Source organism: Cryptotermes secundus, unplaced genomic scaffold (assembly GCF_002891405.2).
Source record: "Cryptotermes secundus unplaced genomic scaffold, Csec_1.0 scaffold80, whole genome shotgun sequence".
In the NCBI taxonomy this organism is placed as follows: Eukaryota; Metazoa; Arthropoda; class Insecta; order Blattodea; family Kalotermitidae; genus Cryptotermes; species Cryptotermes secundus.
The window spans coordinates 91,131-112,560 of record NW_019732856.1 but is presented as its reverse complement, the minus strand read 5'-3'; the positions used below and the strand labels follow the sequence as shown (position 1 = coordinate 112,560).

The 21,430-nt window shown below is 39.9% G+C and overlaps 2 protein-coding genes across 2 annotated transcripts; both read right to left on the bottom strand.

Annotated features, from left to right (window-relative positions):
* Positions 1-1,489: 1,489 nt before the first annotated feature.
* Positions 1,490-6,972, bottom strand: LOC111867729 (uncharacterized protein DDB_G0287625). Its single transcript, XM_033752791.1, has 4 exons — positions 6,875-6,972; positions 4,878-5,003; positions 4,135-4,281; positions 1,490-2,189 (listed from the first exon to the last, which is right to left on the bottom strand). Exons 1-4 carry the CDS (start codon positions 6,919-6,921, stop codon positions 2,162-2,164), a joined length of 348 nt encoding a protein of 115 aa, XP_033608682.1. The 5' UTR covers positions 6,922-6,972; the 3' UTR covers positions 1,490-2,161.
* On the bottom strand, positions 6,949-19,966 carry LOC117282042 (transmembrane protein 26; the record flags this gene model as incomplete). The annotated part of the gene is made up of 7 exons (XM_033752795.1): positions 19,773-19,966; positions 13,075-13,234; positions 12,887-13,007; positions 12,545-12,770; positions 10,782-11,018; positions 8,569-8,701; positions 6,949-7,008 (listed from the first exon to the last, which is right to left on the bottom strand). Coding segments are annotated over exons 1-7 (1,131 nt in total), but the record flags the coding sequence as incomplete, so codon positions are not given.
* Positions 19,967-21,430: the final 1,464 nt, after the last annotated feature.

Here is a 21,430-nt window from a genome sequence, read left to right as displayed (position 1 = left end):
ACCGTATTTACGCATGTATAGGCCGCGTGCGTGTATAGGCCGCAGCACAATTTTCAGACAGAAATTATAGAAAAAATAATTTTCTTGGAATATTATTTCAGGAGTAGAACATCCTGTATTACTAATTACGAATATATTTTTTTTTTAATGAAGTGTGATTTCGAATATTTCGAATATAAGCCGCACCCCAGTTTTCCTCTTGAATTTTTGGCAAAAAATGTGCGGCCTATACATGCGTAAATACGGTATTTCAAGCATGGGGGGGGGGCTTTCTCTAGCCACTCAGGGAATTTCTTGTATAACATTTCTCATCACAGTAATACAAGGCTCACATGTACACTCTCATGAGAATATGAATGAACTCTACAGTTATGTACAGATTTGTTGTGTGTTGCACCCTTTCTGTGTACTGCATGAGATATGCAACATTTGTGCTTGATGTAGGGATGCTGTGTTGTGAAGGCACTGTTACAAGTGTTCCAAACACATGTTTACTGATAAATGAATCCGAACATTAATTATTAACAGTATTGCTTAGCAGAACGTCTGTAATATGATTCATTTTATGAAAGTAGAGGCAACTCATTTGACACCTACAATATTATTCTTTTTTTCAGGGATGTCAAGGACTTGCAATCCTTAATTTCCTGCAAATATTTCTATCTTTATAAACAAATGATTCAAACATATAAAGTGAAAATTATGATGATTAATGGTCTGCATTTGTATAAAATATCCACTTGTACTTGAACCACAGAGTAGGTTGCTGTAACATAATGTTGTACACTTCTGTCTGAAATATTCCTGGTAAATCAGTCTGCTTACTTGCTACCCTAATGGAAAATCTGTGTGGTTTCCATAGGCAGAGCCTAGATATAGGTCATAACTGCTTCTTTCCAAATCCTTAACCACTCACCATTCACAAACATCTGCCCGTCTAATTCCATGATATACATATAATCTCTGCTGTTGAAACATCATCATTAAATAATCCAAGAATAAATTAGTATTGGTACTTAAAAGTTATCAGACGTAACAACTCAGGGACTTGTGATTTAGTCATATTGGTATATTTCAACACAAAAGAATTCTTCAAGCAATTTCGCTTTCTACATAGCAATTGTATATTTTCAATGGCTCTTATAACTGCACGATAAATAAACTTTACATAGTTGGTGAGTTATTTAGTATTTTTGCTAAAAATAAACTTAACAGAAGTTCCAAATTTTTAAAATATCTATTATGATCATAAATTGAAGGGTATCATGTTTTTGCACCTCAAAAGGTAATATTTTGTCATTCTTAGAGAAGTAGAATTACAATTTACTAGTAGAGTGGTGTTGAATGGTGTAACTTCCAAACCAGATTTTGTGAATATCTTCTAATTTATTAAAATATTATTGGAATTGAGACATGAAGCACGCACATACCCACCCATGAACGCATGCATGTATGCATGCGTGCACTCACACACACACACACACACACACACAGAATGACACGGTAATAATGTGAGTCTCACTGTAAGGACAGTGGCCTAATATTTGAAGTAATGTCTTTTTGTTTAGAAATTTCACATATCCTGTAATTACCCAAATATACAGTACACCTATAAAACAATTACTGTGTCATACACATTTGAATTATGTTCAAAGGTTTATGAAAAAATATTCTACTGTGGAAATATACTTAAGTCTTACTTGCATAAAAAATAAATGAAAAATGTAATCCCTTTTCTTAGCTTTGCATTTTTCTCTAAGTCCACAAAAGCATTCATGCAAGGTCATAATATAATCCATTTGCTTCTTCAGACCTTCGTAAATTTGAAAAAAAAAATTATACAAGACAACGTTACAGAATTCAATAGAGTAAATATTTTATAGTCTGAGCATTTCAAGACATTATGAACTGATTTACAGATCTCAATTTTTTACAGTCACAACATTTATCTGTTTCTTGTAACAACAGCAGATTGAAATATTAGGCAGTTGCAACTTAGAACAGATTACTAAGGCTGAATGATGTAGGGTGGATGTGGTGGGGGTTTGCTTCTTGCAATCACCACGCCATCTGGTGATATCCCTCCATGGATCAGGAGCATGCATAGTGCAAGGATCAATAAAAATAGGAAGAACACCACACCAATGGCGGCCCTGCGCTGTCAGACTATCTCGTCTTCTTCTTTATATCTGAAATATTTAAATTATGCTCACTGATACAGTAAATGTGAGGTTATCACTCCATGAATAAAGCTGTGAACTAGCACTGGCAGTCTGCTAGCATCATTGACTGATCAGGAAGTTAACATATTTTGTCATAATGAAATATTTAAAACCTGCCGATTTCTTAGATTTTCGGAGCTCATAAGATTTTTCATTATCCTAATAGTAAAAGTCATAGTTTTACTTTCATCATCATAATCTATACCTATATTCAGACTTTCTCGATTTATGGACTGAAAAAGAACAGTGGATTTTCCAGGATCTAGTACAATACCTATCTCACATAGCACTGTAAAAATTATAGTCTTGAGATACAATTATTACAAGAACATCAAATATGTTTATTTTCAATACATAAATTAATGTTCTTGTTTAATATTAAAATAAATGAATTGTTATAATTACATGTAAAATATTCACAATTAATATATTTTTATGAACGTGCATGAAATAATTCATACTACCAGAAGGCTCCCACACTATCAGGTCAGTGCATAACAGAAACAAAAGCACTTNCTAATAGTAAAAGTCATAGTTTTACTTTCATCATCATAATCTATACCTATATTCAGACTTTCTCGATTTATGGACTGAAAAAGAACAGTGGATTTTCCAGGATCTAATACAATATCTATCTCATATAGCACTGTAAAAATTATAGTCTTGAGATACAATTATTACAAGAACATCAAATATGTTTATTTTCAATACATAAATTAATGTTCTTGTTTAATATTAAAATAAACGACTTGTTATAATTACATGTAAAATATTCACAGTTAATATATTTTTATGAACGTGCATGAAATAATTCATATTACCAGAAGGCTCCCACACTATCAGGTCAGTGCATAACGGAAAGAAAAGCACTTAAAAAGGACTTGCATAGTGAGAATTCTATGCAAATTAGTTCAGTACACATTGATACATTGCTAGAAGGAAGTGAAAAATGACAAAAGTAACATATTATGGATTTAATAACAGTCTACAGAACACCAGCTTGGGAACGCTGGTCTTGTCTGATGGCATTTTAAGCAGCTTTCTTGTTGCTTCTCTTGTATGGTCTATGCCACAATTCTTGTTTCATGGAAAACATTCCCTGTAAGCAGGGAATGCAAGTGTGCAAGCCAAGGTGTCTTCTAAGCAACAATTTTGCTTGCTTGGGCAACTGGTGGAAGGGGGAGGGGACGATTTTTGGAAAATGTCCATAACAGACATTAAATTTATAAGCTCCCAAAAATAACAGAAATTTTCAGTTTACTTTTATCAATTTTATTTTTATAAATTCAAAATTTACTATGTACTAAACAATAAAATTGAGTGGGAGACTGAGATGCATGCATAGGAGTGCAACATCGCTGTGTTGCAGTGTGTGAAGCTTAGAGGGAAAATTGTTCATAACCCTTCAGGACAGATACTTTGTGAGAGTCTGATATAAGTTTCCATTTTAGAAATAATAGGAACATGGATGAAATTAAGAATGTTGTTGTATATGAATATGTGTTGCAATCAGACAACCAATGGGAAGAATGCTGAAGACTAGGCAGAGGGACCGAATGAAGAAAAGTATGAATTATTTGGTAGAAGAAGAGAGGACACACACACAAAGGGTGCACTTATCGGAGGGCAGAGAATATTGAGGAAGGTTATGACGATTACCCAGGAGTCCCAGAAACATAAATCAGGATAATATTTCTTGCAGTTCCAGAAGGATTTTTGAGTGGATGACACAGTTCTGAGCTCTGTTTTAAGTGTTTTCTGTTTGAACCAATAGGCAGAACACTATGAAGTTGAGTTCATTTGTAGACACATTTTTTGAATAACTCCTAAATTCTGGAATATAAATGTTTTAAGACACCAACGTTGATGTGATTCACAATGTAATGAACACACATACAATTAGATGTCATACCTGAGCCTATCACTGTCCCTGGAAGAGTCTCTGCCCTTCCCTTCCCGTCTGCATCTTCGTTGTGCTGGTGATGATGAGTGACGATGCTTATCATGTGATTTATCGCGATTGTCATGGCGGCTTGTGTGTGCTGGTCGCATATCGATTCTGAAGGAAAGCAGATAAATGGCTGAACACTGATAACAAATTTTCATGAGGTGTGAGGGATAGGCTACACTACAGGAAGACCCTCCTACTGTAATGCCAGTCTTAATTCCTTGGAGTGAATCTCATTTCCATTGAAGTATAACCAGTATGGCTGGTGTATAGGAATGTTACTATAAAAATATGCCACCCAGCTTCCTATCCAATGGGTACCAAGGGCGTGGAGCTGACCACTCACCTTCAACTAGTGCCAAGGTGAAAAAACTTGGATCTATACATCCACTCTCCCATGCAACTTCATGGCATAGTGCTTAATTAGTTAAGCATAGGGACAACTTTACATCTTACTATCAAAATATGTGTTACATTACCTCTATGTTTAACTTTTGCATCTTCTTTATATCAAAACACATAAAATGATTAATAATGGGGAGATCAAATGGGTATTTGAGGACACCGCTTTCATTTTATTTAATTTGTTGGCAGTTGCAGATAATAATTGTAGACATGTTGTCTTTAAACAATTATCCATGAATGAACCATTCTTTGTGAACCTCAAAACTGTATAATGTAGACAGAATTAATAGAGGATGCAAAACCTGCTGGTCATAGTGGACCGAGTTCGCTGCTTCCTGGAGTCCTTCATGGAACCATGTGAGCTGGATGCAGTAGAGTAGCCTGTGTCCTGTCGGTATCTCCTTCCACTGCACTTCTTGTCTGGAACCCTGTATATTGATGAGTTTTTTATTCTGGTGCTTCACTAAACGTTTATAAATTTTTTAAATTGTACTATTATAGCTGATAAGAACTGATACACAGAGGCCTAAATGAACTTTGATATTGATTGATTGATTGATTGATTTATTTCGTCACTGTAGATCATTGTACATGATATATGACAAGTCAAGTTAATTCTGAATATTAACAATTTGATATATAAGTAGATTAAAATTACAATAGTTACAATTTTACTGCTGATTACAATTTAGAATTGGTTAGATATTCTTATTTGTGGAGAATTTGATGGAATGAACATCTACTATCGCTTTGAATAGTGGATATTGAAGTATCTAGAGACAGACCCTGTGGAAGGAATAGCCCTAATAATGGTGAATTTCATTTTACTCTGTTGGCTGCACTGGTGAAGTCATCTGCTTTACGCACTCGGCAGTTAATAACATGTTTTTAATTATATTTTGACTGATTTTCTGTTCGAAAAGTAAGTTAAATATCATTCTACACAACAAAGAATACGGAACAAACCTAGCTCAGATCTCCTGTTTTCCGAGATCTTCCACTAACATTTTTCAAACTGTTTCTTCTCTAATTTCCAGTTCCTCTACCATCCGAAGTCATCCGACAGTGAGTTGAAACAAATTCGCGAAATGTTTCGATGTTGGGTGTTCGGAAGGCTTTTGGTCGTCCACTGCGTTCATCTTCGAGTTTTTCACGGCCATTCCGAAATCTTGCATACCATTCATAAGCCCGTGTACGAGAGAGAGCATTGTCACAATATGTCTGTTTTATCAGCTGGAAACTTTCAGTATCTGTTTTGCCTGTCTTGAAACAAAGCTTAATATTCACCATATGCTCCATCACTATGAACTGTCACAACGATCTGCATGGTACAAAATCTTAAACGCGACTGAGCATGAAAGATAAGAGGGAATTGACGAAGTGATTGACCTGGTACAGGGAACACGACGGAAAGCTCAGCTTATTCGGGTAAGTTGAAACATGTTCCTACGTGCTTTTAAATGCGCGAAATGGGCTCAGTCTCAGAATTTATTTGCCACATCTTGTATTTTATTTTATTTGCATCAGATTTAGCAGAACTGACTTCGATTGCTGTATAGATCTTCGCTGGCTTATTTGCTTATATTTCAAAATGAGGTTCCTTTATCCTTAATGGAGAAGATGCAGTTTTGTTATATATAGCTCTTGTGTTAATAATTCAAGATTGAACTTTGTTTTAAACGACCTGGTATATACCGTTTTTAGATAGATCACAACCAGTTCTTTGGCGTATTACCTGGGAATTATATAAAATGAATTTAAAATGTTGAAATTAGTCAAGAACTTTGTTTCCCAGTGTGCATATACTCAATGTTATAGTAAAGTGTAACATCAAAGCAGGCATGCAGGTAGATTAAAGTCATACAAGCGAGTTAAACAACAAACAGGAACATTTGCAGTGTCATCAGTGTATTATATGAAAAAGATAACTAAAAAAAATTAATTTTAATTAATAGTCGGTATAGTGATGAGTAAGATTTCCAGTAAGGATTATCAGAAATTTATCTTCATTATCTCTATTTCCAAAATGACTCTGAAGATCATCGTCTAGCTTCATAACAAATGGGTAATGGGATTTTTATAGGGTAAAGCCGGTTGAAATGGAAGCTTCACGTTCTTCTAATTTCGAGCTTAATGTTCGTCAATATATTCCTTCACGCCCCATATACGTCGACAATGCCTGGTACTGAGCCATACGGGTGACTTAGAAATATTATTTGTCTTAAAAAAATGTTACGTGATACGTTACTGCTGAACTTTCCGCCTGTACCAATGGTGTCAATAAGCATACGAGGTATACCTGGCCCGCTGCTTGCGTTTTGCATTCCAGACTTCCTCGAGTTCCATTTCTTCTTCTGATGGTTCGTGTACGGTTGGACTCCTGCTCGTTTCATCATCTCCGGAAAACACTTCTTGATCTGCTCGCTTGTTATGCTGAAACAAGTTCCACAGACTAATTCCTTACTTCATTGCCTGTCAGAAACGTTTTAGAGGGCACGTCATACCACGAAACCTCCTGTATGGCGAATTTGATTCCCATCGTTTGATGAAAACGGAAATTAATAACTTTATCAATGTAACGATCTACGTCACTATGTGGTGATGACGTTGCTTCAGAGATGTTTTAGACACAGTTTACCCACATGAGCGAAAGTTTGCTTTAAAGAGAGCAATGCAGTTAGCTGGATATCATTACGGCTTCTCTCACTTTGCGATCGGAACATTATTTAGAATATAGGGCTGCTGAATAAGCAGTTGTGAACAGCGATAAGAAGACATCTCCTGCTTTGAAACTGAGCGTAAATCTGACGATAAGCACTGATGTTTCCTGTGTTTGTTGTACGGCGGGCTGTTTCCTATGCAACGGTAAGAGCTGTCCGTGTGCTTAATTATTTAAGTACCGCGCCATGAAGAGATATGAGGGGGTGGAAATATACCTTCACTCTTCTTGACCTCGGCACTAGATGGCGAGTGGTCAGGTTCACACCCCTGCCACTTCAACCCAGGGAAAGAGCCCCCGAAATCCATTGGATATGAGGCTGGGTAATCATCAGAGTCGGTTTGGACGCTGTATAAAAGAGAAAAATCTCTTACCCCTCCCGGGAATCGAACTCCGGTTTTCCAGCCCGTGGTTCGTCCGTGTACTGAACTGAGCTATCCCGGCTATCACCCGCCTCCATTCAACGAGTCGTACGAAATATCTGTGAAGATACCGAAACCGGAAAATGGGAGACTTTGGACCGCATTGGTCTACAGTGCCATACACGAAGAAGAGGGCCAGCAACAAATGTGCCAGAACAGCAACAGAGCAGACTAGAGGAAAAAGGTAATTATATTCTTATATTAGAAGGGGCGACTGTAATCGGTGGTACATCAACAATGTTTAGACGTACGGTAAAGTTACCTGCATGCTTCTACTTTGAGTATGTGAAAATCAGGACAGCCCTGCTAAGACTTGCGGCATGGGAAGCGGGCAGCTACCAAGTTCTCAATATACAAGGACGACCGTGAATGAACTTTACTCTGGAGATCAGTGGTTTAGAATCCAAAGCAGGCGTCGATCCTACAGTGTATTTCCTTATCGATTAAATCTGTGACTAGTATTAGTTGAGGACCGCAGTACTTGTCAGTGAGGGGCTGAGGAAAACAAATAAATCCGCCAGGGCAGCCAGTCGAAAATCGACGCCAACCAATAGCTATACTAAATAGGTTCACGGGAGACTGAACTTCCTCGAGACAGGGTCTTCTGAGGAAGCGACGATGTACATCTGCCTAATTAACTAAATATACCTGTTTTTCAAGGATGTGTCATTACTCAGAAACGTTCGTGCTCGCCATGTTAGTATTGGTTCGATGAGTGAAAATTAAAAAGTTACAGGTAGGATAGCCACCTGTTCAACAGTGTTTGTCTATAGTTCAATTGAGCTTGGTTACCTAACTCAAGAGTAAGAAAAGCAGCACAATGCAAGCCGTCTGACAGTTAAAATCGCTCACCCTGCAGCGTTCTGGGATAGGATACACCTCCGACATGGATATGACGGAGATACCTCTTGCTGGATCCCTCTTGCGGGTAGTGAGCTTCTTCTTTTTCTTCTGTTTTCTGGTTTCTGAATTCACCACATACAGCCTGAAAACAGTTGAAACTCAATGCTGCGGCAGCGTGTCTTCATAGGCGTCTACAGTAAAATTATTTTTATCGTTTCCCCTATGCACGAAGTGCACTAAATGAATGCATGTGTCATCTTCGAAATTATTGAAATGATAGCAATTATATTTTATGTTGTGTTCTACACCAAGAGCCCTTGATCGAATTTGAGTTTGGTTCATATCGATCATATTTGTGCGAAAGTATAATTGGGCTTATTCGTTCACCTCCCCCCCCCCAAAAAAATCTGCCCTTAGTACGAGAATGTTATTCACGTACATACAGGTAGGGTATTAGGATGCATGTTTAATAATCTCATGATATTGAGGCAGGATATAAATACGCAGAATCCTCCACCCTTGCAAGATATTTTACTAGCTATATGAGTTGTTACGGGAGAGTAGGTCGAAGATTTGAATGCATATATTTGCGGCTGGCTTAATGTAACTCCTCGGGCGATGGTTGAAACTACGTGTATATCGTTGATTCAACCGCAACAAGCAAGCTGAAGAATCATCAGCTTCGCCAGTACTAAGGAAATATGTGGGGAACAAATTTACAGTCTTGGGTATGAGATGAAACTTAGCCTCTTATACCAAAGGAAGAACGTAAATTCAGAATGCTGAGAAGAACATTTATGCTTAAGTACTATGTAGTAACAGGAGACGGAGAAAACTGCATAATGAGGAAGCTTTATAATTTGATATAGGCGGAGTATGTAGAACGCATGGCAAATATAGGGTGTTTCACGACTTTAGGGCATAACTGCAGGAGGTGATTTCCTAGGTCTTTGTGATGAGTAAAGTTCATACAAACATGTGTCCGACTTCGAACGGTTACGGAATTATGACCGTTTTTTCATTCCCGTACATGCCCTCGTGTGAACCGCGTCTGTCATCGGGCGGGTCGCTATTTTTAGCCAGCTACAGACAGAGCGTTCTCGTTATCTCGACACTTGAGAGATACCTAAGGCGTGGTGGGTTGGTATGTCCGACGCGGTTCACAACCGAGCGGCAGCCTGTGTTGCGGCCGGCGGTGGCATTTTCTAAAATCAGCTTTAAGCACCAATAAATTCAAATTAAAGGTAATTTCACGAAGTTAACTTTATATTCATACTTTAAATGTATCATGTATTATGCTGGTTTATTATTTTGTTCCGTTTATTGTCAGTAATCGTTACCTTCTATTCTGAGTTTAAAACGGTCATAACTCCATAACCGTCCAAAATCGGACACATGTTTACATGAACTTTTTTGATCACAAAGACCTAGGAAATCACCTCCTGCAGTTATGCCCTAAAGTCGTGAAACACTCTGTATATCTGCCACCTAAAAGGACACCTTTTCAGATTGGGACTGACAGATGACCCAACCTGTGAGAGGTGCCTACAAGAAAACGAATCAGCCACACATGTCCTATGTGAATGTGAGGCCATAGCTTACTTAAGATTTCGTCACCTAGGTCAGTTCTTCATGGAACCAATTGTCTTTTACGACGCCCCCATAAATAAAGTCCTACATTTCATTCGAAGTGTAGGATTAATAAAGGGTTAATCCAAAGGGGAAGCACAACAGATCATTGAAGGTCGCAGTGCAAGGGCCGGATTTTATGGCCCACCCTTACACACATACACATACACGTACAATTTCGGTCTGAGATCCTGAAGGACTATTGGGGAGACCTAGGCATGGACTAGAGGTTATAAAGACCGAGCTTTAAAGAAACAGGATATGAGTAACTGGACCAGATTCGTTTGGCTTAGGATAGAGACTGGTTTCAGTCTCTTACGGACACGATAATGAACATTCTGGTTCCATAAAGGCGATGAACCTCTTAGCAGCTTTACCTCATGGAGTTAAGAGTAGCAAAATTAAGATGTGTTTTGTCACTGAACGTTGGTTCTCCTCCATACGCCATAGCAAATTGCTGTGTAGCGCACACAGCCCTATGTGCCAGTCCATTTCGAACCTTTGGTATCTTCTGGACGGGCTTCGATTAAGTGTCATTGTAGCACGGAGACGAGAGGTGTGATCCCTGCACAGTTTATCAGTTTGTCAGTCACCTGTAGAGTTGCAGCACGATGACCAGCGTGTTCTTGCAGGTGAAGAACACGTTCATGTAGCTGATGATGCGGTAGTGTGCGATGAGCAACAAGCGGAAACCCAGAAACGGCGCGTCCTGCAGCAGGATGTTCAGCATGATACCCCACACGTCGATGGAGCAACAGCCCGCACAACAGTGAGGGCCTGCCCCATCTCTGCAACACACGGTACGAATGTAATACCATTGGATACAGCCCCTCCATGTTTTCAGTGCCACGTTATCATCACCATTGCCGTCTTTAAAGATGACGGGTAGGTACCAAACTGCAAGGCATAACATCCCCGAGGACAGCAATCTTTATACTCAACACCACGAGAACGTCAGATCTCACCATGATCTTGTTCGTCCTTCTGAGGGAAGATTCAGAAATGACATCTCTTTCATATAAACGGTATTTATGCACGCACGTACAAGCTATTCCTGTAACAGGCCGTGAAAGCCCATAGGGTTGTGAGACGTCGAGGGTTCCACATTTTCTAGACAATCGGCTTACAAATGGCCTTACAGTTTGTCAGCCTTACGCGCCGGCCGCCTTTTACCCCCCACGAAAATTCCTGGTACTCATTGCTGTTAGAGGCTGAGTCTACTCCAGGGCTATAGTGAAGCTGGAAGGATTAGATCAATTGAAAATTCCACCTCATCGGGACTCGAACCCGCGACCTTCCGGCTTGTAGCATAGTTCCACAACAAACTACGCTACCGAGTGCCCCTGTATATTTTATTTGAAGCTACATAACAAGAAAAAATGCATGAGTTGTGGTGTAAGAAATGATTGCCATTGTAACACATTAAAGAAACCATCAGAATAATTATAAAAAAAATAATTTTTGTGTAGTTTTTTTCTCTTCTTTCTCAACAAGTTCGAAGTTGCAGGTATATAGTAAAATGCCTTAGTAGCCGCAGGGCGTTAGAACTCTAAATATCTAATGTTATAATGTTAATAACTAATGTTATTTCATATTATTTTATAAACATGTATATTTACGACAGCTTCTGCACCCTCTAGTTCTGTACGGAAACAAAATCGGATCCATGTTTATATGAAGTTTTCTTGTGTGTTTTGTTAAAAGAATCCACCATATAATTTATAATAAAAGTTTCTGGAATAACACGGAACACACGGCACGTATAGACAACTACAGGAACTATGCGTATAATTTAGGTACTTCAGCTTGTTTTAAAAGCAACGTTATTTATTGGTCTAATTTAAATTAACTTACAAGGATATCTTGAATCCTTTGACAGATTTTGATGTAATTTCAATGTGGAGCTTCTATCATGGACATGTGTTCGATTCAGTTTTTCTAATTACCATGAAGGCATACATCAACAATTTAATTATGTCGTATCTTTTGATTCCTTGAAAGATTTTGAAGATATTATAAAATATTACCACATGTGAGTTTACTTCACTTCTTCATTTTAAAAACGTGTATTATAGGCCTATCTCGCTTCTTAGCGATATCCGTATTAAAATTAATTACCCGTAAGAGTTGTTGGTACGTTTTATATGATATTTACATTGAAATAGATGATTTCAAATTATTAATACGGGCCTAATATTAATAACATCTCTTAAGCATGCGCAATTGAAAGCGGACAGGTCACATGTCTAAACGAAATGTGACCACAAGGGTTCGTTACATCTTCAATATTCCTCTGTGCGGGATTTCAGAACCATACGTTAAAATGAAATGAAATGTGCTGATCAGCTGAACTCACGAAATATTTGTGGTCGTGGAGAGTCTGGCCTTGCGACTCTTGGTGGCCGTGAGCACCACTGTGAACTGAAGCAGGCTCCAGGACCAGATCGCCAGGGTCAGCAACACCAGGATGGGCTCCTGCGCGATCTTTTCGTCCTTGAAGGAATCGAAGAACTCGATTATGTCCGCAGCTGTGCCAATGTACACAAGCAGCAACTGAGACAGTTGGTCTCTGGTCAGATCCCCTGGGAGACAGAACAATGTCACAGATTTCAGATACATATCCAGATTATACCTGTTAGATTATTTTGTAATCTGGCCAAACCGTAACAAGTTGCGTACTGTGGAGGAAATAGGTCACCTTTCGGAAGCATCCAACGTCCTATGATGAGTATCAGCATGAGGAACTGTTCGATGAGGGTCACCCACGTCTCGGTGTCGATCTGCAGATCGTGGGGCAGAAGGTGGCCCTGCAATGAACACTCAGTGACACAAACGAGGCTCCAGCGACCGAGCTTAATAATTTCAACAGTAATTGTGTGCACTAACCCCCATGATCTTGTCGAGGCCCCTGAGGTCATCGATAGAAAAGGCGGTGATATTTTTGGCCTCCTCTCGAGCCCGAAGCCTGCGGTCAACTTTATCGAGCTCCAGTAACCAGATGGCAGGTACGACGCTGGACAGATACAGGAACACGCTGGGGCAGAACCTGACGCAAATTGCACAGTACAGGCAGACGGACAGATCGAGCAGAATTCCGCGCGAAAATGTAAACCAAACAAAATTTTAGAATTATCTATTTCTAGATAAAAGAAGGAGGCGGAAGTGCGTCATATCGGGCAAGAGAATCAACTCCAAATTCTCTCGTACTTATTACATTTGGGGTCCTTGTACGAGGCTGGAAGAGTAACAAGCAACATACATGACTCTTTTACATGTCTACACAGTTCTCTGACTTATTATCCGGAATTCACAGGTAATCATTAATTTCTGCAACCTTTGCTGTAACAGAAGACATATTTTCATTGCATAGTATTCAACGTCATGAGAATGATCTGCAGATATTTAAGGCCAGCAGGAAGACCTAATATTAAGATTTAACGACATATGTGTCTTTGGTGATAACTGAATAACTTCGAGGACAGGTGCCTCGTTCCTCAGGCATATGGCTTGGAGTGACACTGCATTAAGCTGGGACACACGAGACAGTATGTCCCAGTAAGTAGGACAGTCAAAATATCACGGATATGAAATTTGTAATTTCATAATTTACTTAATATGCAAGGAAGTGTAAGGGAATTCTGCTTGTTCCGCATATTTTCCTTCACTTTGTTGTAATATGTTTCTTTGAAGACGAATTATGTTATAATAAATTATGAGGAAGGGTAGGATAGAGAATATTTTAGCCTCATTTTTACATCCATAAAGGTAAATGCCTACACTTTTAGAACTATTTTCATTCTACGGTGGGTGAATAGAATTTTCGGATTTAAATTTAATTTCTGCAAATGGATTCAACAATCGCTTATAATACTGTATTAGACTGCTAACAACAACTTTTCCTGTTTACGAGAGATTTTGCTGTCGTTAGGCATATACGAGTAAATTTCTTTAAAGAGTCCACTTGTGCCTTCTCCCACAGTCCGAGCAAATACACGTATGATCTTACCACAGCAAAGCAAGAAGCTTGAAGGACTTAAGCGTAGAATGATCCTCATTACTATTAGGCCTAATCTAACAGCAGACGCAGAAGGATATCCGGTACAGAATCAACAAGTCCCAATAGGCTTATGTGTCATGGACCTAGCTACGTAGCCTAGTGCCCCGTTTCTGGGTAACATAGAGCATAAAATCGTAGTACTATTGTTGGGTAACATGGAGCATAAAATCATAGGACTATTGTTGAAGTTACAGATGTATCAGAAATTACAACGGTTTAAATTGATTTTTAAGTTTCTTTAACAAGCATAAAAATAACGACTGATGTATATACGTTTTTTTTTCTGTCTGCCTGTCTGTGGCCTATGTAAGCTCCTATACCATTGGGCAGATACGAGTATTCTTCCATTTCAGTGTGGGAGACTTCCACTTAAAGTTGTCGGGTAGTTCTGAGTTTCAGCCACATTGAGCCACAGAGAAGCCTAGCTTACATAAGCCATATATGAAATTTTCTACGTATACCATAAAATAATCCACAATTCTTCTTGATTTTCTACATGAGAGACTTCCATAATTTGCATGCAGGTTTTTTTCCGTTCTAAGTAAGGAATCTCAAAGAACGCCGCTGATAACTTTTTGCAATATAGTATGGAGTACGCCATTTCAGATCTTATTATTAATGCCGATATTAAAGGCAATAGAATAGGCAATATAATTAAAAAGCCGCCTTATGTTCCTCTGTTTAAATACTGTGGTTTTTTGACGGGTAAAAACCCAAAGAAAGACACTTTTCAATCTTTTTTTTTTTCCAATATCGTGGAGGCGGTCACGTGAAGCTGATGCTGCTTCCGAAAATTAGCCTGGTCACCGAGCCGGTTAGGTGTTTTCCGTGGAGCCTAAGGGAGCTTTCTTGTCGTCTAAGTGTTCTCATCGCACATGTTTAAGATAAACTGACAACCAACAGGAGGTTAGATAAAAATGAAGGCCGAGGCCCAGGCCGATCATCTGTATTATGCCAAGTGGAGAGAAGTAAGACTGTTCGCATATTTCTACAATTCCATTTATAACGTGTGGAAATTCGGGCTCATGGAAAGGATGTACAAATTCCTTCGATAATGTGCAGTTTATCAAGGATTCGCTTTGCGTGGATGTAAGTTAATCATTTTACAAGTCTCTGAACTCGATCCCGTGCGCTTCTGGTAGGTATTTCGCCCATAGATTTGAGTAGCAGCGCGAGCAGGGAATGACAAATGACAGACCCGACCTCTCGTCAGAGAGGGCGTCCCAAATGGACAGGACAGTAACAGCCCCAGCCGGGGCTCGACACCAAGACAGACTGACTGACCGTCAGTCGCAATGTGACTTGGACTTGGACTTGGACGAGCAGTGAAATCATTATGCTTATAGCAGTTACAGCGATGGCAGCAGACCAGTTTCTGAATGTTGGAATATGTATGTGCCAAGGGCTCTACTAGCTTTATCGTCAGTCATATTTCACAAGCGGGGGCACGCGGTTGCGTAGTTAGTTGGGGGCACTATGCTACAAGCCGGAAGGTCGCGGTTTCGAGTCCCAGTGAGGTGGATTTTTTCTTCAAATTTTCCTAGTCCTTCCAACCGCACTATGGCCCTGGCTTCGACTCAGCCTCTAACAGAAATGAATACCAGGAATCTTCCTGGGGGGTACAGGACATCTGACAGCCTTATCGCCATATGTGAGCCCATTGTCTAAGGACAATGTGAGACCCTCAACGCCTCACGAACCTTTGGACCCTCACGGCCTGTTACAGTGATAGCTTTTACATATTTCAGAAGTAGGGGCCTATTATTTTTCATCACTTTTTCTGAGCGTCCTTTCACAGGTAATCATTTCCTACAATACTCGTATGATTATCAAAGTAATTTATGTGAGGTGTTCTAGTAACCTGAGAGAAAATGTAATGTTATTTTATGGACGTATCATATCAGGACTTTCCAAAAATCTGTACGATATTAAAATTGCATAAAGTTTCTCCATCCTTCGAAGCCATAACGGCCACCAGTATTGGTAGTGCTTGATGTTAAAGATCTTAAAAATGACTGAAATTAGCTGGACTGCAGTGGCATATTTCCATAACAGATTTCGTTAAAGCCGACCAGTTGGTTCAGAATTTTTCCAGGGACAGACGAATGCACATGCTGGCAATAGACGCTTCGACTACACTTAGCTTATAAGCTGCGATTTTCTTTTCCGTAGAGTACAGGCTCTTATATCAAGCATTATGGATTCGACCGATCGCTCGTCCTCTGTTTGTAGTGACGTCATATGTAATGCACATCGGATGCTCTCTTTGAGAGTTTGTCAGTGATTGATAGGATCTGGAATGAAGAACAGGAAGTGCCGTCGTAACCCGGACCTTCTTGCGGACATTCGTGCTAAAACAACGGCTACCGCTTTAGGAGGAAAATGAAACCCATCTTGTGCCAGCTTCTAATGTAAGTTTCGTGGAAAATATTTCTTACGTTTTACACCGTATGATATAATAAGTACAGCTTCAACAAGGAGAATTTATTGAATCGTATTTCATCCTCATGAGATTATCGTTCCAACGTTTCATTTATGATGTAATTTCTAAATTTGTCATGTGAAACAGAAACCTTTCAGATTTTCGCAGTGAAAGAGACATATCCTGTTGAATGTACTGTGAACAGAATTTCCCAAACTTCTTTAAGTTCAAAGTTTGGCGCTCTCGCCGTGTTCGTATAATTTTAACATAGAAAGCACAACGAAAATAACGAAGCTCTTGCGAATGTAGTTATAAGGATAACTTGCCCGGTTGCAAACCGGATCTTATTTCGAGGTATGACGCTCTAAATTCGCTCCATAACGAAGGCATCTATGGATATATTTTAATATTAACTGCGAAAACCTAATTTTGTGACGCGCGTGTGGGTGTGCGTTTAATGTCGTGTTATACCTCGAAATGAAGTAAGGCGCTAGGTTGATTTAACATCTTTGTAAGACCATATTTATCGTAAAATTCTGCATTAAATAATTTTTTATTCCTAACGAATGCATATATATATTTGGACTAGTTTCATCATTTGAAAATCTGCAATGCATCATTTTGTTACCAGGGACTTCAACAGCATTAGGAAGGAAAGAAATTTACATTTTCTTTGTAATATAAATTTATAAAACGGGATTCTATAGAAAAATTTAAGCATGTATAAGACTAAGTGAATCTTATGTAGAATTCAACAGGTACGACTTTGTTTCCACGCGGTCTAAACGTGAAGTGAAAATTATCATTATTAACTTCAAGTATTGTGTTTGTTCTCGTTGAGTCTTTTCGATTTGTTGTGGCGGTATTTTCATAGGTCTTCCTATTACTGCTTTGTTGTTGTTTTTATAATGAAGCATTTCTCTAATTTCTCTAATTTCAATAACTAAACGTATTCGTATATTAACCGCCTGATGATAGTCTTGTACGACCGAAACGTGTAGCAGAAATAAAAAGTCTAATTGTAAAACATTAGAAGCGAGTGTATTTGTTGTGTGCCAGTTAACTTAATTCCCTTATATATATAGGTGTACATGTCCTAAGCATAGCAGCGAAACCACTCGGATTTTTATTTAGCTCAGACAAGATGATCAGTTGCGGTAGTTTCGATATCCCTGAACTAGCACATAATTGAGCTCTCAGAGGTGCTACTTAAGTTGCCCTTTGTGTGAAAATGCGGACTCCTATTGTGAGGTCGTAATGGAACTGGTTCCGGTCGCTTCACGCGAAGGATATTATCGACTTTGATATTAACTTCACCTTGTATTTGACTGACTTTTATAATTTCGTTGGTCTTCATATCGTAAATACATACTGTATCATATCATGATAAAAGAAGAGCTCTGTCTTTTGCGATATAACGGCATATAGTCTGTCGAAAGTCAACTGACGTTTCGGAGGAACATGTTACCTTCATGTTAGAAAAATAAGCCAGGCAAGAAACCAGTGTGAAGCAAGTAGCAAGCCGACCACTTGAGTTGTCAAAATTTTGGATTGTATAGGAAACAGGAGGAAATGCAGGAGAGCAAATCAGTTCCCGTTGGTTCGTCGGTAGGGCAGAATGAGCCGCCAGTTCCCATTGGATCACCCACACAGCCGAGCAAACTAATAGGAGACAAGAACGGGATAACTAGCTTGGCCCTGAAGAGGGCCAATTATGCTGGTCTAGGAAAAGGAAGGGGAAACATGATAAGGGTGTGGTGGGCAGAGAACCGGGAAGAATGGGAGAAAGTCGTGTGCCTGGGTTCTAGGCATGCTGTGAAGGATAAAGGAGCACAGGAAACACGGGGACAGCCGGTTGGAGGCCTAGGGCTGATGAGCGCCCTGAGAGGGCAGAGTTGGTGTCCTAACGAAGACAATGTACATGGACCTACGAGGCACAAACTCTGCCCTCCCCTCTCTCACAGAATCTGGAGCTGTGTTCTCAGCAGGGTCAAGTAGGTCCGTGCACACTGACCTTGTCAGGGCACCAAATCTGCCCTCCCCGACCATTATCTTTCATCACAATAAAAGTTCAAAAACGACCACTTCATGGAATGTAGAGCTTAGACTTTAGGCTCCACATATTAAGCCTCATATTCTGGTGCACTCGTTCTCATGAAGTGGGTTCCGGTGACCGAGTCATAGCGGTATGACTATTATGTCAGATGTGAGCAGAAATATAGAACTAAAGAAACCGAAGCATGACGGTATAAACATACGACTTGTTGTGTGAAGAAAATTCTCTGTGTTACGTGAGTCCCTTTTGATTGCGGTGGGTCCTCCAATCTAGGAAATTCTGTTCGGAACTACGAGTACCAGCTCTTCGCCGTAAAAATATAGAAATCAAGAAAATGTTTCACCGGAACTCGGACGTTCCGGGCTCTTGTGGACACGCTGATTAACATTTTTGCTTAGTTTATGAAGGCGAGGAATTTCTGGACTAGCGGGGAGGCTACTGTTCCTCACTTACAAGTTCTCTGCCTAGCTCCTGAAAAATCTGGAGTTTCACACACCGAATTTTTGTGTCTTTCGGGGACGCAAAAAGAAAACGGTTTTATTCAATTCCCAGGACTTTTCAAGTACCTGTGAGGAGAATGCGGAGGACTTAGCCTTTCAAGGGGGGATCTGTTTAATGGAATTAGTGGAAAAAGCGCATCTACCGAAAGATAGGATAAGTTAAAATTTAGTTTTCAGTTTCTGGTTTTCCTTTGTCTATTTTGTTGACGGTAGCGCGTGGTCGGGGCAGTTGAGTCGATTTGAACTCCAAGCACATATCCACCATTTAATTCACAACTTGTTAGGGACATACAAAGAGGCAATAGCCATGTGAGAATATTTCTTCTGTTGAAAATTAGCCTGATATGAAAGCCAACGTTAGGACTACAGCTCCATCTGCTAATTACGACAATGTCATGTTGCACACATTCAATTATGTGAAGCATGTTTGATATATAAACGTCGTATTTTTGTTTATGTTTTATCATAAACAAATGTAAGGAAAAGAGAGCAGGCCTAAACGCCTCAGTGTCACTCTACTAGAACACGTGGCGTGTAGGCTCTACTAACCACTTCCACTCCTGGCTGTCTTTGATGGTAAGGGTGAAGACGCCCTCGAAGACCAACAGCAAGATGGGGGCGGACAAGTACCAGTAGAAGGGATTCTTCTTGAAGTTGGTCACCTGCCAGATGGCGATGAATCCGTGTGCCCCGAACACGAGGCGCGTTATTATGGCCTTGCAGGTTGCCACGAGCTTCACCATCTGTAATGGAACCTTAATGCCAACATCACATTCCGGTTTAACAAACGAGACTGTGGCTGACGAGTTGTGATTGTACATCCATTACATTTATTGTGCAGAAAAAGTCATTAGCTACGTACCTAATATTTGTTTTAATTTATTTTTTATGCACTCTTAACAACGGCCGTGGGGATCCGTTGCGCTGACCACGCGACACTCTCTAACCGCAAAAGTTGGCACTAACTTCGTCGACAAGCGGCTGTCGCTCGGTCGGTATAGTTCGCTTGCAGTCTACAGGCCACGGAGTTTGTTTTTAGCACAGTAGCGTAAAATGAACGCATAACGGGGAGGCTGTGTCTGTTCACATGTTTCATCTGCAAAAGTAGTCGACGAATTTACATCAAATTTTATAATGGAGTAAATATTATTTTTTTTGGCGGTTGTAATTTTGGAGCGTGCGTTTGGATCACAACCCGTATTTGATAGTCTCACAATTGCAACAATGTGCTGTAACAGAACATTTAGACGCGGTCCACTGAATAAACATAGGGTCTGTCTGGAAATACAGACATCATTATAATTTTTGTTTGAAGCATTCTGAGATATGTGTGGTAAAGCGTACACAACCGTATTAAAGACGAGAATAGTTTCTGACTCTGTAAGGTTAAAGTATGAGGTGATCAGGGCATGTAGCACGAATGGGGGAGAAGAGTAATGCATATAGGATATTGGTGGGAAAGCCAAAAGGAAAGAGACCACTGGGAAGACCAAGGCTTGGGTGGGTGGACAATATTAAAATGGATCTCAGAGAGACAGGATGGGATGGGATAGATTGGATTGATCTGGCTCAGGATAGGGACCAGTGGAGGGCTCTTGTGAACACGGTAATGAACTTTCGGGCTCCTCAAGAAGGGCTCAGCTCCATGAGTAAGTAAGGGTAAAGTTGTTCCTATGCGCACTAGTAGTTGAGCACCACGTCATGAAGATATATTGGAGGTGGAGTCAAAGCTCCACAACGTATTCTTAACCTTGGCACTAGACAGAGGAGAGCGGTCAGCTTCACAAGACGACCGTTTGCCCCAAGTGTCTACTGCATAGGATTCTCAGCGAATCCCAGAGCCGGTTCGAATGCCGTGGAGAAGATAAAATTATCTTGCTCTGTATAAGAACGCAGCCATTTTGTTTGGTCTTCTGTCCGTAGCCTAGTTGCTGTACTGACTGAGCTGAGGATGAGAATTGTAATGCGATTAGGTTTAGATCTATGACCATAAATTGATGGGAATCGGAATTGCTCAGTTGGCATAGCGACGGGCTGCGGGCTGGACGTTCAGGTTTCTATTCCCGACAGGGTCAAAATTTTTCTTTTCTCCACAGAGTCCAGACCGGCTCTGAGGCCCAACTTGCCTCCTATCCAACTGATACCGGGGGGGCTGTTTCCCAGGGGTAAAGCGGCCAGGGCGTGAAGCTGATCAATCACCTCCGTCT

Bases quoted from the DNA above. Each gene is read 5' to 3' on its own strand.
- LOC111867729 (XM_033752791.1), bottom strand. From the start codon at position 6,921: ATGGAACTCGAGGAAGTCTGGAATGCAAAACGCAAGCAGCGGGCCAG. The intron at 4,282-4,877 runs GTTTTGCATCCT...GCTTTCCTTCAG, and splicing joins CGGTCCACTATGACCAGCAG to AATCGATATGCGACCAGCAC. The intron at 2,190-4,134 runs GTATGACATCTA...TAAATATTTCAG, and splicing joins AGGGACAGTGATAGGCTCAG to ATATAAAGAAGAAGACGAGA.